The sequence below is a fragment of the Aotus nancymaae genome, unplaced genomic scaffold (genome assembly GCF_030222135.1).
Source record: "Aotus nancymaae isolate 86718 unplaced genomic scaffold, 86718_ANA_hifiasm-v0.15.2.pri h1tg000028l, whole genome shotgun sequence".
Taxonomy (NCBI): Eukaryota; Metazoa; Chordata; class Mammalia; order Primates; family Aotidae; genus Aotus; species Aotus nancymaae.
This window is the reverse complement of record NW_026988441.1, coordinates 8,507,240-8,524,209: the sequence shown is the minus strand read 5'-3', so window position 1 is coordinate 8,524,209 and position 16,970 is coordinate 8,507,240. Positions and strand designations below refer to the sequence as shown.

Here is a 16,970-nt window from a genome sequence, read left to right as displayed (position 1 = left end):
TAGGCCATCTGCAAGCTGAGGAGGAAGGAAGCCAGTCCGAGTCCCAAAACCTCAAAAGTAGGGAAGCTGGCTGGGTGCAGTGGCTCACGCCTAATCCCAGTACTTTGGGAGGCCAAGACAGGGGATCACCTGAGGTCAGGAGTTCTAGACCAGCCTGGCCAACATGGTGAAACCCTGCTTCTACTAAAAATACAAAAATTACCCAAGCGTGGTGGCACATGACTGTAATCCCACCTACTCGGGAGGCTGAGGCAGGAGAATCCCTTGAACCCGGGAGGCAGAGGTTGCAGTGAGCCAAGATGGTGCGCACTGCACTCCGGCCTGGATGACAGAGCAAAACTTCATCTCAAAAAAAAAAAAAAAAAAAAAAAAAGGCTGGGCATGGTGGCTGACACCTATAATTCCAGCACTTTGGGAGGCCAAGGCGGGTGGATCACAAGGTCAGGAGTTTGAGACCAGCCTGGCCAATATGGTGCAACCCCATCTCTACTAAAAATACAAAAATTAGCCAGGCATGGTGACACGTGCCTGTAGTCCCAGCTACTCGGGAGGCTGAGGCAGAATTGCTTGAACCAGGAGGTGGAGGTTGCAATGAGCCAAGATCGTGCCACTGCACTCCAGCCTGGGTGACAGAACAAGACTCCGTCTCAAAAAAACAAAGAAGTATGGAAGCTGACAGTGCAGCCTTCAGTCTATGGCCAAAGGCCCGAGAGCCCCTGGCAAATCACTGGTGTAAGTCCAAGAGTCCAAAAGCTAAAGAACTTGGAGTCTACTGTTCAAGGGCAGGAAGCATCCAGCACGGAAGAAAGATGAAGGCTGAAAGACTTAGCGAGTCTGCTCATTCCATTTTCTTGTTCCTGCTTTATTCTAGCCATGCTGGCAGCTGATTAGATGGTGCCCATCCAGAATGAGGGTGGGTTGGCCTCTCCCAGTCCACTGACTCAAATGTTAATCTCCTTTGGCAACACCCTCACAGACACACTCAGGAACAAGACTTTACATCCTTCAATCTAGTCAAGTTGACACTCAATATTAACAAGCACACCCAGTTTTTTTTTTTTTTGATGCTGGAGTTGGGTGGCACGATCTCGGCTCACTACAACCTCTGCCTCCTGGGTTCAAGTGATTCTCCTGCCTCAGCCTCCTGAGTAACTAGGATTACAGGCATGCACCACCATGTTTGGCTAATTTTTATAGTTTTAGTAGAGACGAGGTTGCACCATGTTGGCCAGGCTAGTCTCGAACTCCTGACCTCAACTGATCCACCCGCCTCGGCCTCCCAAAGTGCTCGGATTACAGGTGTGATCCACTGTGCCTGGCCCACATACACTTTTTTATCAGATTTATTTTCTTTAATCAGATTTTTTTTTCGAGTTGTTTAAGCTCCTTATATATTCTGGTTATTAATCCCCTATCAGATGGATAGTTTGCAAATATTTTCTTCCATTCTGTGGATTGCCTCTTCACTTTGTTTATTGTTCCCTTCACTTTGCAGGAGCTTTTGGCTTGATGTAATCCCATTTGTCTATTTTCACTTTGCTGTCTGTGCTTTTGAAGTCTTACACAAAAAAATATTTGCCCAGACTAATGTCCTGGAGCAATTCCCCAGTGATTTCTCCTGGTAATCTCGTAGTTTCAGGTCTTAGATTTTTTTTTTTTTTTTGAGATGGAGTCTTGCTCTGTCGCCAGACTGGAGTGCAATGGCGCGGTTTCGACTCACTGCAACCTCCGCCTCCCGGGCTCAAGCAATTCTCCTGCCTCAGCTTCCCGAGTAGCTGAGATTGTTACAGATATCCGCCACTACGCCTGGCTGCTTTTTTGTATTTTTAGTACAGAGGGTTTTACCATGTTGGCCAGGCTCGTCTCTAACTCCTGACCTCGTAATCTGCCTGCCTCGACCTCCCAAAGTGCTGGGGTTGCAGACGTGAGCCATTGTGCCCGGCCTCAGGTCTTAGATTTAAGTCTTTAATAGATTTTTGTTTATTTTTATTTTTGGAATGGATTCTCCCTCTGTTGCCCAGGCTGGAGTGCAGTGGAGTGCCCTTGGCTCACTGCAACTTCCACCTCCCGGGTTCAAGCAATCCTCCAGGCTCAGCCTCCCCAGTAACTGAGACTACAGATGCACGCCACCACATACAGCTAATTTTTGTATTTTTAGTAGAGATGGGGTTTCACCATGTTGGCCAGACTGATTTCGAACTCCTGACCTACGGTGATCCACCCACCTCGGCCTCCCAAAGTTACAGGCATGAGCCACTGCGCCCTGTCCTAATTTTTGTATTTTTAGTAGAGACTGGGTTTTGCCATGTTGGCCAGGCTGGTCTCAAATTCCCGACCTCAAACAATCCCACCTCAGCCTCCCAAAGTGTTAGGATTACAGGCATGAGTCACCGCGCCTGGCATCTCACTCCCATCTTCTTTACCTCTTCCCTGTGTCAGTTTTATTTTTCTCTTCTTCTCTAGACACTTTCTTCCTCAAGATAGGTGGCAGAGTGAGAAAATGACCATAGTCAGAACCTATGGGAAGGACCTACCCAAAAGGAAAAGGCTTCTTGTGCCTAGGCTGCAGATCCAAAAACCCAGGAAAGGACTCTCATTGGTTCAGTCTACATTCCAGGTGAAGCATGATGATTGGTCCAGCCTGATTCGTTTGCCCATCTCTCACTCATCACCATGGTGAGGAGGGGGCACGCAGGAGACAGTCAGCTCCTATCCTAAACAGGGGAGGGGGCGAGGGTGATCATTCTCTGAGTTCCAGTAAACAAAGTTTCAGTTAACCGTCACATCAACTCTTTCTCCTCCTATGGCTGGAAGAGTAGAATAAGGAAAGAGGTCGTCCGTCTAGATGTCAAGAGAATGGTTGGGGAGTATGGTCTCTCCAGCCCAGTCAAGCTCAGGTCCCTGCATACAGCAGGCGTCCATTTAATGCTTATAGCATGAATGAATGAATACCCTTTTCCCAGAAGCTGTCCTGGAACCGTCCTAATTTCACACACCATGAACGGATTAAGAATGAAGCGGGGCCAGGGGTCCCGCCCACCAGTTAAGTGTGTCTTAGGACGCCGAGACTAGACCGGGGAGGGCGGAACCTCTGAGCGTTAGGTGACACCTTGGAGACCTCGCCACCTCGAAGGGCCCAGTCAGGGGCGGGGCTTCAAAACACCCAGCATTTGGATTAAACCATCTTCCAGCGGTTAAAGGGGAGAGCCGAGAAAGGCTTTCTGCACCTGTCGCCAACCTTTTTACCACTCCCCGGCAACAGAAGCGATGTATTTGCTTCTCTACCCGCCACGCCGTTTCTCCCTTCGCCTCGTTACCCCTCAAAGCCCCACGCGGCCACAGAGTCCAGACTTCCCCACCACCACCTCGCACTGGCTCACCCCAGTTTGACGCATTGCAGGGAAGGCCAGACCAATGGGCGCCGCGCTCTCATTTCCGCCATGGGATGGTCCCAATAGCGACGCGGCTCACAGAGAGAAGCATTACGCATCGCCGAGCAGTGCCCCTCCGCCGGGGAGGAAAGTGAAGTGGGACCGGGAGGCGGGGCACGCGGCGAGGAAAAGTAGTCCGGCGGCGGGAGCGCGCGCGCGCGCGCCCGGCGGCAAATCCCGGCCCTGTGTGGGGTGGGGACGAGAAATCCGCGGGCCCGCCCGTGCGGAGCGGGGCGCGGAGGGATCCGTGGGAGCCGCAGTGCGGCGGCACGCGGGCCAGGCGGGGCGGGGCGGGGCGGGCCGAGCGAGGCGGGGCGCGCGCGGCGGCCGTTGAGGGATCGTTGGGGCGGGCGGCGGCAGCGGCGGCGGCGGCGCGCGTTGCGGGCAGTGAGTGTGGAGGCGCGGACGCGCGGCGGAGCTGGAACTGCTGCAGCTGCTGCCGCCGCCGGAGGAACCTTGATCCCCGTGCTCCGGACACCCCGGGCCTCGCCATGGTGAGTGAGGCTGGGGGGCCGCCGAGGCTGCGAGCTCTGAGGCGGGCTTGGCGCAGCAGGACCCCTGAAGGGGCGACGGAGCCCAGAGCTGGGGGCGGCCGGGCCGGCGAGAGCCTCGGCACCCCTTTCTAGCCCCGTTGTCGGGGCCGTTGAACCCAGAGCGGGACGTCTGGATCCCCAAAGGTTTCCAGAAGCGACTTTAGCACCAAATGGGATATTTAAGTCCCCACATGGGTGTCTGAGCCCCCAAAGGGGATATTTGAACCCCGAATGGAGGATCAGAACCCTCAAAGGGAACTCCTCAAAACGATTTTGGACCCTGGATGGGGCGATAGGTCTCAGAATGAGGTGTTTGGACCCCAGGGGACGGAATAATAAAGATGGACTGGGGAGGGCACCTCTTTAGGCCCCGATGGAGGCGTTTGGTCCTGAGAGGATGTGGGGAACCGGGGACGAAGGGCGGCTGGGCTGCTCCTGGATGGGGTGGCGGAGAGTAGCTGGGCCTGGGCGGGGAGGGGCGGCCCCTGGGCGGCAAAGGAGAGGGTCAGGAATGGGCGGTCACTTCTACAGATGAGACTCCCGAGGGTGGGGGAGGGTGGTCTCCAAAGCCCAGCACTGCAGAGGAGGAGGAGGGTGAGGTGCAAGTTTATGGGAGGAAGACCCTGGGGTGGGTGGCAGCAGAGATTAGAAGATGCTCTTGAAGGCTTCCGGGACGGAAAAGGATCGGGGTCGTGAAGGTGGTGAAAAGGGATAGTGAGAGCGGGGCTTGCCAGTGGTCGGGGGACAGGGACCCTTGGGGTAAATTTGCAGGTAGCTAGGAAAGGTTCCGAGGTTACTCGTGGGTTAAGACTGTTGCACTGAAAAGACAGGATTTTTTTAATGGGCTAGGAGTGTTGTGTTTGGGTCCAAGAGAAGATGGGTTTCCAAGGTGAGGGGGTGAGGGGGGGACTTGGGCTTGAGTGGTTGGGAGGTGAAGTGGAAGGAGAAAATGAATGGCAGCGAGGGTGGGCCTAGGTTTGGGGGTGGGTGTGGGAAACACCCTGCCAGTCTCCAGGGACAGGCCAGGACAAAGACGGCTCAGTGTGGATTGGGAGTGGGCTGCAGGGACCGGAGGAAACTTTCCCCCTTCCCCAGGAAGAACGCGGCTGGGTGGAAGGCACTGGGCAGTGGGAGCAGGTGGGCGGAGCTGTTCAGGCCCCTATTGCGCACTGAAGCCTCATGAAATAGGGATGGGAGATCAAAGTTTGGGGTGCGTCAAATAAGCCAGCTTTTTCAAGCCTAGAAGCCTCACCCCCTCGCTGTCCGTTTCAGGCCGAGAGCGCTGCCTTTTCCCAACAGGAGCTCCGGTTTTCTCATGATCCCCAGCCCCACACACCATGCTGCACCTCCTCACTTGTGCCAAATGACAGTGCAGTACAGTGTGGCGTCAGTGACAATCAGATGCCTATTCCTGTGCCCTCGGGGTGGGGGCTGCAGAGCTTGATCAGAGATTGCCTCTGAGGGGACCCCTTGATCGGCCCAAGGGCCACTTGTTCCATTCAGGACCCTCGCTGAGTGTGTCTGTTAATTCACAGCTAGGGCTTTGAGAGAAAACCAGCAGACTAGTTCTTTCCTACTCCCTGCCACCCACAACACCCACAGCCCCCCCAGGCTGAGCCTGGGAACCAACCGTGCACAGCCATCCTCCCTGGCAAGGCTGGGGAGAACAGGCAGCCGCTGCCGTGTATCAGATCTCATACTTGCTGACACAGACCTGATGGCTCCTCTTGCCGCTACCCCATTTTCCCCCAGCAGAACCTGGCTAAAGGGGCCCTGAAGCGCTAGCGGGCTGACTATCCCCAGAATAGGACCAGAGCTTTGGCCAGGACTAGTTTCTCTTTCCGTTTCTAATCAGCAAGGTAGAGGTAGGACAAGTCACTGTTAACTGGCCTTGGACTTTGGCCTGAGCTCGGTGGCTCCTCCTTGGCCCCGGTGAGGGGCCCTGGCCTTGGTTTCTGATCTCATCTAACACTGCTCTCTGGCATTGGCTGGGGGCTGGGGCAAGGCAGAGAAATCATACCCTCTTCCCTCCCCCATCTCATGCTTTTTTTTTCTTGTCAGCCCCTTGCTGGAGCCTAAGATGAGGGATAAGGAAGCAGGAGACCGTCTGAGTTATTTTGGAAACAGTTTTTGTTGAAAGCGTAGTCTTCAGGTCTGGAAAGGGAAGAAACCTTGGGCAAGGATCAATGATCTCTTCTTAGGCGATTGGTTTTCTGGGCAGCATCCTTGCTTGAGATCTGTAGCTCGGAGCTGGGACCTTTCCTTGACCAAGCAGGGAAGTGGGTCTCCTATATGGGAGGGAGACTATCTGACAGGCCCTCCATGCAGAGCCACGCCTATTTGCAGCAACCCAGTGACAGAACTGAACATGGCAGTGCCTCATCTGCAGCTTCCAGCTTTTTGGTGAGGACTGGCAAACGCTGGCCTTCAGAGACGCTCAGGGCAGTCTGCAGCCTGTCACAGCCTCCTTGCCCCCACCCCCAGCCCCTTACAGTGCTTTCCAAAGGTCAGGAAAGCTGGACTTCTTGCAGGGCGGAGCAGTGGAGTGGGAAGGCCCTGACCGGGCTCGATTTTTCCATTCTAGGCCAGGGGAAAGAATGAAAAGCAGATGGGATGGCAGCCGCCTCCCCACACTGCTGCCTTCCTCTCTGTTCTTCCCCTGCCCCTCCCCGGGCATTGCCTTTCCTCAGTAACCAGAAGCCCATCCTCCCTTCTCACTTTCCCCAAGCCTCTTCCTCAGGTGTCAGGACCTAAGGGATGGCCCCAGGCTTCTTTGCCCCTGATGGGAGGTTGGGGGGCGGGTGGAGCAAGAGGCTCATGGGCCTGGGGCTGCCAGGTTGGCGTTTGAGAGCCCAACCACGCTATCTTTTTTAAAGGCAATGCAGAAGAATCTTCATTTGGCCTCCTCACCTCCCCTTTAGGACTTTCCCAGAATGTGCATGTGTGCTGTTTTCCTTCTCTACCTTCCTCCTTCCCCCTCTCTCAGCTCTCTCCCCTCTGCGATCATCATTTTGATTACCCCTCCCTTTCTGCCCATTTGGGGCTTGGCCTCAAGTTCCTGTTACTTTTAGTTTTTGTTTTTGGAGTATTTTTCTAACTTTTTTAGATCAGTGATTGTTAATATTTGGGACAGAGGTGGGGGTGGGGGAGTCAGCGGTGGTTTGTTCTTAACCTCTGGAACCTCTCCGTAGAATACTGCAAATTCACATAATAGTTTGCTTCCGTTTCTGAGGCTCTCAGACTCAAGACTAGAACCTGCTGTAGTCTTGGAGCCCCTTTCCCTGACTGGGAAAGGAAGAGGAACAGACGCACCGTGGTCCCGGGATGGTGGTGCCTTTTTCACAGCATCAACAAAAACCAGGGAAAATTTGTCTTTTGGCTGTTAAAGCTAAATGTTGGGATTCATCCTCCCCCACCCCCCCGGTCTAGCTCCTGCCCCATAGGATCGCTATGCCTGGCTGATGCCCAGCACACCAGTGCAGGAGAAGCCAGTCCCTGCATCTCCTCCCAACCCCCAAACCCCGCATGCAGCAAGGGCTGCCTGCCACCGACTGGCCAGTCCCCAGAGTGGCCAAGCCGGAAAGGGTTAAAAACTGCAGTGCAAGCCGACTTCAGTCATCTGCTGCTGCTGCCTGCTGCAGTCCTCTCCCTGATGTGTGTCCCTCCTGCCCAAAAGAAACAGAACCGAATGATGTCCTGTGCCCCCACTGTGCACGGGGGGGTGGAGCAGCTACCTCCAGCCTGACCAGAGTTCTTCCAGGTGCTCAAGCAGCTCGGGACTGCCAGTTAGGAGAATTTTTGCCACTTGGGTCAACTGCCTGAGCCAAGCGCCTCCAAATAGGTGACACAGAAACTAGCAGAGATAGCCCCAGACATCATCCCTCTACCCTACCCAAGGACTGGCCTGCTTCAGTTTGGAGCCTTCTAGAGCTTCTTGATGAGGCCTCCAGGGCAGCCGCTCCCTTCACTCAGCCTCTGGGGCTCCCACTGGTGAGATGTAAACCTGTGCCACGCCAGTGCTGCTGGTTTGGGGCTGGGGCGGGCATTTCACCTGCCCCTGTGGCTCCCACATGCTGAGTTGAGATTGGAAGCCCATGGGTCTGGGAAGCTTCACTGGGCCCTGCATCCAGCAGGCCTGAGTGTCCAGCCCACCCTGGAGCCCAGCTTTCTGAATCACCAGACTTTATCATCATGCCCTGGCTCTGCCTCAGACCCTGACTCTGGCGTGTTCCTCCCTGGCTGGGCAGTAATGCCATGTGGAACTGGCCTCACCGGGGCCTGGGGCCTGGGCTAAGTGAGGAAAATGCATCCTTGCTGTCCAGTCTGGTGACTGACTTTCCACTTCCTGCTTTTCCAGGCTGACCAGCTGACTGAGGAGCAGATCGCAGGTGAGTGTTACCCTGTCCCCCTCATCTTAGCTCAGGAAAGCCTCCACATCCCCAGCCAAATCTTGGCCACTGAGGAGTGACATCTGATAGGTGAACCTGTGTATCCCTTGTGTCACCTAACACTATGCCTTGTGCCTAGAATGCTGATAAATGTGTGTAAGAGCACACCAGTGCCCTGATGACACCAAGCCCCATGGCCCTGAGACAGGCCTTTACCAAATACCAAAGGCTGTCTTCCTCTCCTGGGCCTGGGTCATCTAGGGGCTTGATATTGGTGGCTACAGGACGAACCCAGCTCTCTCTCCCAGCTTCAGCTACATTGGCTTAGAAGGTGAGCTCCCTGCCTCCCTGTGGGCCTGCGGAGCTCCTGTCCCACTTTAGGAGCCGCCCAGGAGCTGGCTCGTCACTCCCACCTCTGCACTTGCCTGCGCTTTGCACTTCCTTTCGCATGTGCCGGCGCCTGCCTGTTCTGCTGGTGGAAATGCCTCCCCAGCACTTTGCATGGGCAGATCCTTCTCATCCCTGAGCTCAGATGTCCCCTTGGAGAAGCCTTCCCTGACCCCCATCTCAAGTACACAGCATTCCTTTACTCTCCTTCACATCACTTTATTTTCTTTATTTTCTGGGTGAGAACCTTTCTTGAGATCTGTAGCTCGGAGCTGGGACCTTCCCTTGACAAAGCAGGGAAGTGGGTCACTCCCACTTCTGCTGTCAGAAATTGTTTTCTTATGCCTTCACCTGTTGTATCTCCTGTCACTAGATGTGAGTTCCATGAGTTTGGGACTTGATTTTGTTGGTCCCTGCTATAGCCTAGAGTGCCTAGAACATAGGCTAAACAAATAAACGATCATCTCTCTCTCAGCAAGCTAGAAGAAATCCCTGGATCCCATCTAATTCATTTTTCTAGCCTTTCCAAAACCCCAGAAGGGTCAGCTACAGGAACTATTATGTAATCATGTATCAGTGCCCACCCCCCGCAAACTGAGCTGCCTGAGACAGAGAGCAGCTCTTGGTTTATTTCCATAGCCTGGGGCCAGCACACAGTAGAGCAGAGGAGCAATCCAGAGAATGGGCCTCTGCTCCCCACCAGCTACTCAGTCCCCAGCTTTGCTGTCAGGTTCAGCTGGCTATGTGACAAGTACTGAAGGCCCAGCTTCAGTGGGAGGAGGCAGGAATGGACTTGCCTTCTCTCCTTTCTCCTCCCAACCCCCAACACAGAGTCAGCTTTGCAGCTTCAAAATTTTGTCCCCAGGTGGCTATGGAGACCCCTGAGAAAAGCCAGAGGATGGCCTGGTTTAGTGATCATGAGCTCAGGGTGCCCATCATGAGCTCAGGGTGCCTACATGACCCACTCCCTGCCCTCCCCAAGAACGACAAGGCCTCAGCCCAGAGAGGCGCCAGCCTCCCCAGAGACTCTTGCCATATCCTTAGGGCCCAGAGGCTCAGGGCCACAGCTGCCCAGCTGTGCATGTCCCTCCCAATGCACCTGCCACCCAGCTCCCAACTCTCTGGCCTTGTGCATAAACATAAACAGTCTGCTTTTCACCCTGTCCCCATTAGCAAACTGCCCACTGCCTCACCCCAGCCCACACCCTCTGGGAATAGGCTGCTAGGCATCTGTTCTTTGAGGGCTTGGGGGTAGGGGAGCACCAGGTGCCAAAATGGGCCCGGTGGGAGGGCAAGAGCCATGTGCTTCTCTCTCAGCTCCTGATGTGGCCCCAGCTGTGCCCTTCCCACTCAGCACTGCTAGCTCCTCATCCTCCTGGCTTGGCAGCCGTCCCCTCGCCTTCCATCCCCCCACCCACCCCACGCACCGTCCGTCAGCCATGTTCTGCTGCCGACCACCCCCACGCTTACCACAGTGGCTCAGCTCCTCTGGAAGCCGGTAGCACCCACGGCAGGGAAGAAGGCTGGCAGTACCAGTCAAAAGGGAGTGGATGCCTGCATTTCCTCTTCAGGCCAGCCAGGGGCATTCTGCAGCCTCCCCCTCCTCATCCCAGCCAACCGACCCTGGCTAACACACTCAGATGAAGAGTCCTTTCAGCTCATTCACTCCGTGACTTTGGTCCCTTTCATCATTTAAGGGAGAAGCCAAAGCCAGAGACCAAAGAGAAATGTAGAATAATCTAAGGACAGCTTTCAGCCCATTTGTCCCTACCGTCTTCACTGGCTGGTGAGAGAAAAAGCTTTACCTGCCACGGTGTAGATGTTCAATAACTGTTGAATGAAGGTTGGAAGGGCTCTGCCCTGAGCACTGAGGAGAGAGAGCTGGTTGGGTGGGACTTGAAGTCTGTCTCAGTTTCTTTAGGTGGGACTGATGCCCTTGGCTTTCCACCAAGGAAGGAGTCCAGCATCCAGAGGTAAGGATTCTCCTGTGGGCCTTGTGACCTCTGACTTCTTCCCCTTCTTCCCCCAGAGTTCAAGGAGGCCTTCTCCCTCTTTGACAAGGATGGAGATGGCACTATCACCACCAAGGAGCTGGGGACCGTGATGAGATCCCTGGGGCAGAACCCCACTGAAGCAGAGCTGCAGGACATGATCAATGAGGTGGACGCAGATGGTGAGCCCCACAGAGTGCTGGGCAGCCCTGCTCCTGGTCACCCCAAGTGACTGCAGGGAGCCTCCCTCAGGGTTATGGATGAACCTGTATCTGTCAGGGCCCAGGGTCATCTTCCAGGGCCCAGGCCAAGGGCATTCCCCTATCCTTTCCCCACCTTCCAGGGAATGGGACCATTGACTTCCCAGAGTTCCTGACCATGATGGCCAGAAAAATGAAGGACACAGACAGTGAGGAGGAGATCCGAGAGGCGTTCCGTGTCTTTGACAAGGTAAGCAGCCCTCTCCAGGGACGGTTCTGAGACTGACGCCAGCCTTCAGGTAGGCAGATGGAACTGGAGCCATGGAGCTACCACTTCCAGGAGGCCCAGGTCCCGGTGCCAGCCTCACTGCCAACCTGCTCTGCCACCTCATGCAGCCTCCCTCACTGTGCTCACTGCTGAGGGATGGTGATGACAGCCGCCCCTCTCACTGCCTCTCTCCCTGCTGGGAGAAGTGCCTAGTGAAAGCCTTTATCCCCCAACCCCCAGGATGGGAATGGCTACATCAGCGCTGCAGAGCTTCGTCATGTAATGACGAACCTGGGGGAGAAGCTGACCGATGAGGAGGTGGATGAGATGATCAGAGAGGCTGACATCGATGGAGACGGCCAGGTCAATTATGAAGGTGAGTCAAGACCAGGCTTGATCTCCAGGACAAGAAGAGAACTGAAGCTTCAGGAACAAGCCCCCAGATCCCTCGTGCTGGGGAGGGCCAGTTGCCACTCAGCCTGCCCACCTGACCTCCTCTCTCTCTCCTTCACTCCACAGAGTTTGTACAGATGATGACTGCAAAGTGAAGGTCCCCCGGGCAGCTGGTGATGCCCATTCTCTTGATCTCTCTCTTCTCGCGCGCGCACTCTCTCTTCAACACTCCCCTGCGTACCCCGGTTCTAGCAAACACCAACTGATTGACTGAGAATCTGATAAAGCAACAAAAGATTTGTCCCAAGCTGCATGATTGCTCTTTCTCCTTCTTCCCTGAGTCTCCCTCCATGCCCTCTCATCTCTTCCTTTTGCCCTTGCCTCTTCCATCCATGTCTTCCAAAGCCTGATGCATTCATAAGATGAAGCCCTCCCCAGTTCCCCTTGGGGAGCCTCTGCCCTCCACCAGCCCGGGTGGCTCTCCTCCATTTTGGTTTGTTTCCTCCTGTTTGTCATCTTATTTTGGGTGCTGGGGTGGCTGCCAGCCCTGTCCCGGGACCTGCTGGGAGGGACAAGAGGCCCTCCCCCAGGCAGAAGAGCATGCCCTTTGCTGTTGCATGCAACCAGCCCTGTGACTGTGTGTGCAGATCCCAGCAGCCTGTTGGGGCAGGGGTGCCAAGAGAGGCATTCCAGAAGGACTGAGGAGACGTTGAGGAATTGTGGCATTGACTGGATGTGGCCCAGGAGGGGGTCAAGGGGGCCGACTCACAGAAGGGGACTGACAGTGGGCAACACTCACATCCCGCTGGCTGCTGTTTTGAAACCATCCAATTGGCTTTCTGAGGTTTGGCTGGGTGGGGACTGCTCATTTGGCCACTCTGCAAATTGGACTTGCCCGCGTTCCTGAAGCGCTCGCGAGCTGTTCTGTAAATACCTGGTGCTAACATCCCATGCCGCTCCCTCCTCACTAGCACCCACCACCCTGAGGGCCCATCCTAGGAATGGGTGTGGGGATGGTCGCTTTGTAATGTGCTGGTTCTCTTTTTTTTTCTTTCCCCTCTATGGCCCTTAAAACTTTCATTTTGTCCAAAACCATGCCGGGCTAGCTAAAGGGTGGGGAGACAGAAGATGGAGATGGGCCCCACCACACTCTCAAGAGAACGCACCTGCAATAAAACAGTCTCGTCGGCCAGCTGCCCAGGGGACAGCAGCGACGGCAGCCTCTGCTTCCTGGTCCGCCAGCACCTCCCACTTCTCCGTGGTGACTTGGTGCCGCTTCCTCACATCTGTGCTCTGTGCCCTTCTCTCCCCTGCCTCTCCCCTGCCTCTCCCCTCGCCCACCTGCCTGCCCCCATACTCCGCAGCGGAGAGCATGATCCGTGCCCTTGCTTCTGACTTTCGCCTCTGGGACAAGTAAGTCAATGTGGGCAGTTCAGTCGTCTGGGTTTTTTTCCTTTTTCTGTTCATTTCATCTGGCTCCCCCCACCACCTAACCCCGCCCCCCACCTTCCCCTCACTGCCCAGGTCGATCAAGTGGCTTTTCCTGGGACCTGCCCAGCTTTGAGAATCTCTTCTCATCCACCCTCTGGCACCCAGCCTCAGAGGGAGGGAGGGACAGGGCATAGTGGGAGACCCAGCCAAGAGCTGAGGGTAAGGGCAGGTAGGCGTGAGGCTGTGGACATTTTTGGAATGTTTGGTTTTGTTTTTTTTAAACCGGGCAATATTGTGTTCAGTTCAAGCTGTGAAGAAAAATATATATCAATGTTTTCCAATAAAATACAGTGACTACCTGACTTGGCTCCTCCCATCCTGTCTCAGTTTCTGGGCCTGCCCCCCTCCCCCCACCCCTGCACAGACTCCTTTGGCTCAGAAGTGGAAGAGCCTCTCCTCCAAGCTGGCCCTAAAGTTGTGTCCAGTCAGTGCAGCCCAGTGGGCGCCTCAGAATCACAGTTCTGATCCCAACTAGACCACAAGGTTGTCAAGGGCAGGATCCTGCCCTAGAGATAGTCACGCAAATGGACTGAAAGGAGAGGACTGAGAAGGCTCCATCCGAGACAGGCCCATCGTGCCACAGGAGCCCACAGAGAAGGGGTCAGCCCAGTCAAGTAGCAGGACTGAGCTAAGACCTGAAAGATGGGCTGTCCCCCAGCTGGGCAGGGGAAGGAAGGGCATTCCAGTTGGAGGGGATGGCCTGTATGGAAGACCTGAGGCAAGAGGATCCCAGACACTGAGGAACCAAAGGAAATCCAGCAAGGCTGGGTGACAGCCCCGAGCAGCATGGGGCCCAGCTGGACAAAGAGAGGAAGGCAGGGGCGGGCCCTGCAGTGGCTGAGCCTCTCGGTACTTGGGGAGAGGGGTGGCATTCACTGTTTTAGTCTCACAGGCAGCCAAAACATGCCAAGTTTGGATCTGCAGTGGTGAGAAAGGCACAGTCCTGAGCTCACAAGGAGGGCATGGGACTCTGTTGGCTTGAAGATTTGAAACAAAAGCCCAAAACAATTGCAAACCACACAAGGCAGAGTATTAACCACTATGCGGTCACAGCCAAATTACAAACCACAGAAAGCTCAACTTCCTCATGACAAGTGGGGATGTAAAGAAGAAAGGCCTCCTTAACCAGGCCGAGTAACACATACCTGTAATCCCTGTACTTGGGAGGCTGAGGCAGGAGGATTGCTTGATCCCAAGAGTTTGAGACCAGCCTGGGCAACACAGCAAGACCCTCCCAGTCCAGTGGGGCTATAGTGGAGGGATAGGTCGGAATTCTCAGGGGCTTTTCATTTTCTCCCTCGGGGGAATGGGGAATGAGAGATTAATAAGCATTGTCTTTAACTTCTGAGCTTCTCACACAACCACAGGAGCTGGGCAAGGGTGGAGCAGAGACAGAAGTCAGTGAAATAAAAAGAGGTCCTTCCACTCATCTCCACTTGGCCTCAGAGGGCAGAAGAAGCCTGGCCCAACCCAATGTTGGAAGTAGCAGGCCATTTTCCAGAGCCCCAGCTTCTGTCCCCGCTTTTCCTCCCACCTGATTGTGGCTCAGCATTTGGTGGTACAGTGAAGATGGTAGAGTGCAGTGGACAAAAACTTGGGGTCTGGGCACAACCACCTGCCTTAGCATTCTGGTGGTCAGAAGGTGAGCATCTGCTGCCATTGGCTGGGTGCTTCCTGCTTCGATGAGCTCATGGATGCAGAGCTTCGAAGCTTCCTGCTTCACAGCTGCCTTGAAAGCGCTGCATCCATGAGCTCATTAAAGCCATAAAGCAACCACTTGGGCTGGATGCTATTAGTTCCCATCTTGCTGACCAGCAAACCGAGGCCCAGAGGAGTGAAGTCAACTACTGCAAGGTTACAAAGTAGAAAGTGACACAGCCAGAATCTGAATCAGATCTGACCCTGAGGAGTCCAAGCACCCAACAGCTGGGCTTTAGGGTAAATGGTAGTTTAAAAACAGACGGATTTCAGGCCGAGGCGGGTGGATCACGAAGTCAAGAGATCGAAACCATCCTGGCCAACATGGTGAAACCCCGTCTCTACTAAAAATACAAAAATTAGCCGGGCATTTGGCATGCGCCTGTAGTCCCAGCTACTTGGGAGGCTGAGGTGGAAAAATCGCTTGAACCCGGGAGGCAGAGGTTGTAGTGAGCTGAGATTGCGCCACTGCGCTCCAGCCTGGCAACAGAGCAAGACTCTGTCTCAAAAAAAACAAAAAACAAAACAGACAGATTTCAGGAAGGCGAGAGCCAGTAGGGAGCCCAGGCTGAGGTTGGCACCACAGTGGTGGGGTCTGAAATGGGATCTGCCCCCTTAGCAGTCAGGGTGCCTGGGGAAAACTCTGGTCTGTAGTTGAGTCAAAGATGGGCTGTGGTGTCCACAGAATTGAGCTCAAATCCCAGTTTTAGACTCACTCGCTAGAGAGTCTTCGTGTTCACTAAGTCTCAAGGGGCCAACCTGTGCCACATCAATAACCTTGGAGCAGTGATTTCACTTCACTTGGCCTCCGTTTACAAGTCTGCAAAATGGCAAATGATAATAATCTGTTAAGGAAGATGATATAAATAGCCACTAACTCGGGTTGTGCCAAACTTCTTTTTTTTTAGATGGAGTCTCACTCTGTTGCCCAGGCTGGAGTACAATGGCGCTATCTTGGCTCACTACAACCTCTGCCTCCCAGGTTCAAGCAATTTCTTGCCTCAACCTCCCTAGTAGCTGGCATTACAGGGGCGTACCACCACGCCTGGCAAATTTTTGTATTTTTAGTAGAGACAGGGTTTCTCCATATTGGCCTGGCTGGTCTCAAACTCCTGACCTCAGGTGATCCACCTGCATCAGCCTCCCAAAGTGCTGGGATTATAGGTGTGAGCCTTTTTTTTTTTTTTTTTTTTTTTTAAGATAGAGCCCAGGCTGGAGTGCAGTGGTGTGATCTCAGCTCACTGCAACCTCCCCCTCCCAAGGTGAAGTGATTCTCCTGCCTCAGCCTACCCAGTAGCTGAAATTACAGGAGCCCGCCACCACACCCAGCTAATTTTTGTATTTTTATTTTATTTATTTATTTATTTATTTTTGAGACAGAGTCTTGCTCTGTCGCCCGGAATGGAATGCAATGGTGTGATCTTGGCTCACTGCAACCTCCGCCTCCCAGGTTCAAGCGATTCTTCTGCCTCAGCCTCCCGAGTAGCTGGGATTACAGGCACCTGCCACCATGCCCGGCTAATTTTTGTATTTTTAGTAGAGATGAGGTTTCACCATGTTGCCCAGGCTGGTCTCAATCTCTTGACCTCATGATCTGCCCGCCTCGGCCTCCCAAAGTGTTGGGATTACAGGTAAGAGCCACTGAGCCCAGCCCATGCCCAGCTAATTTCTTTTGTATTTTAGTATAGATGGGATTTCACCATGTTGCCCAGGGTGGTCTCGAACTTCTGCGCTCAGGCAATCTGCCTGCCTTGGCCTCCCAAAGTGCTAGGATTACAGGCGTGAGCCATCGCGCCTGGCCGTGCCAAACTCTTTACAGACATCACCTCACTTAGTTCACACCCAGGCTGGATGGACTCATACTAAAATGCAGCACCTGCTCAAGGTACACCCGCCCTGGGCATGCAGACAGGAGTCACTGGAGAAATCTGGCAGTAGAGGCATGGAGGCTGGGCAGGTGAAGCCTCTTGCATCACACCACACTTCTTGGAAGCAGCTGAGCCAGGTCTCAGAGCCCAGCGCACTCAGATCGCAACCCCCCAGCCTTCTCCTACTGCATCTCGGTACCCATGCTTCTCAGCTGCCTATCAGCAGTTTCCCCCTTGGGCTCTATGTTTTTGAAACACTTTTACTCCCAGACCAGCTACATTATTAAATAATCATGACTTCTCTCTCCCATTTTTTATTAAT

At 54.3% G+C, this 16,970-nt stretch overlaps 1 protein-coding gene across 1 annotated transcript; it reads left to right on the top strand.

Moving 5' to 3' along the window:
* The first annotated feature begins 3,817 nt into the window (after positions 1 to 3,817).
* On the top strand, positions 3,818 to 13,384 carry CALM3 (calmodulin 3). The gene is made up of 6 exons (XM_012446609.3): positions 3,818 to 3,925; positions 8,322 to 8,352; positions 10,769 to 10,912; positions 11,074 to 11,180; positions 11,439 to 11,574; positions 11,718 to 13,384. The coding sequence occupies exons 1-6, from the start codon at positions 3,923 to 3,925 to the stop codon at positions 11,744 to 11,746; spliced, it is 450 nt and encodes a 149-aa protein (XP_012302032.1). The 5' UTR covers positions 3,818 to 3,922; the 3' UTR covers positions 11,747 to 13,384.
* The last annotated feature ends 3,586 nt before the right edge of the window (positions 13,385 to 16,970 follow it).

What these genes read in the sequence shown, in the direction of transcription:
- CALM3 (XM_012446609.3), top strand. An exon ending in GACTGAGGAGCAGATCGCAG is followed by an intron (nt 8,353 to 10,768) that starts GTGAGTGTTACC and finishes TTCTTCCCCCAG; the next exon opens with AGTTCAAGGAGGCCTTCTCC. An exon ending in CGTTCCGTGTCTTTGACAAG is followed by an intron (nt 11,181 to 11,438) that starts GTAAGCAGCCCT and finishes CCCAACCCCCAG; the next exon opens with GATGGGAATGGCTACATCAG.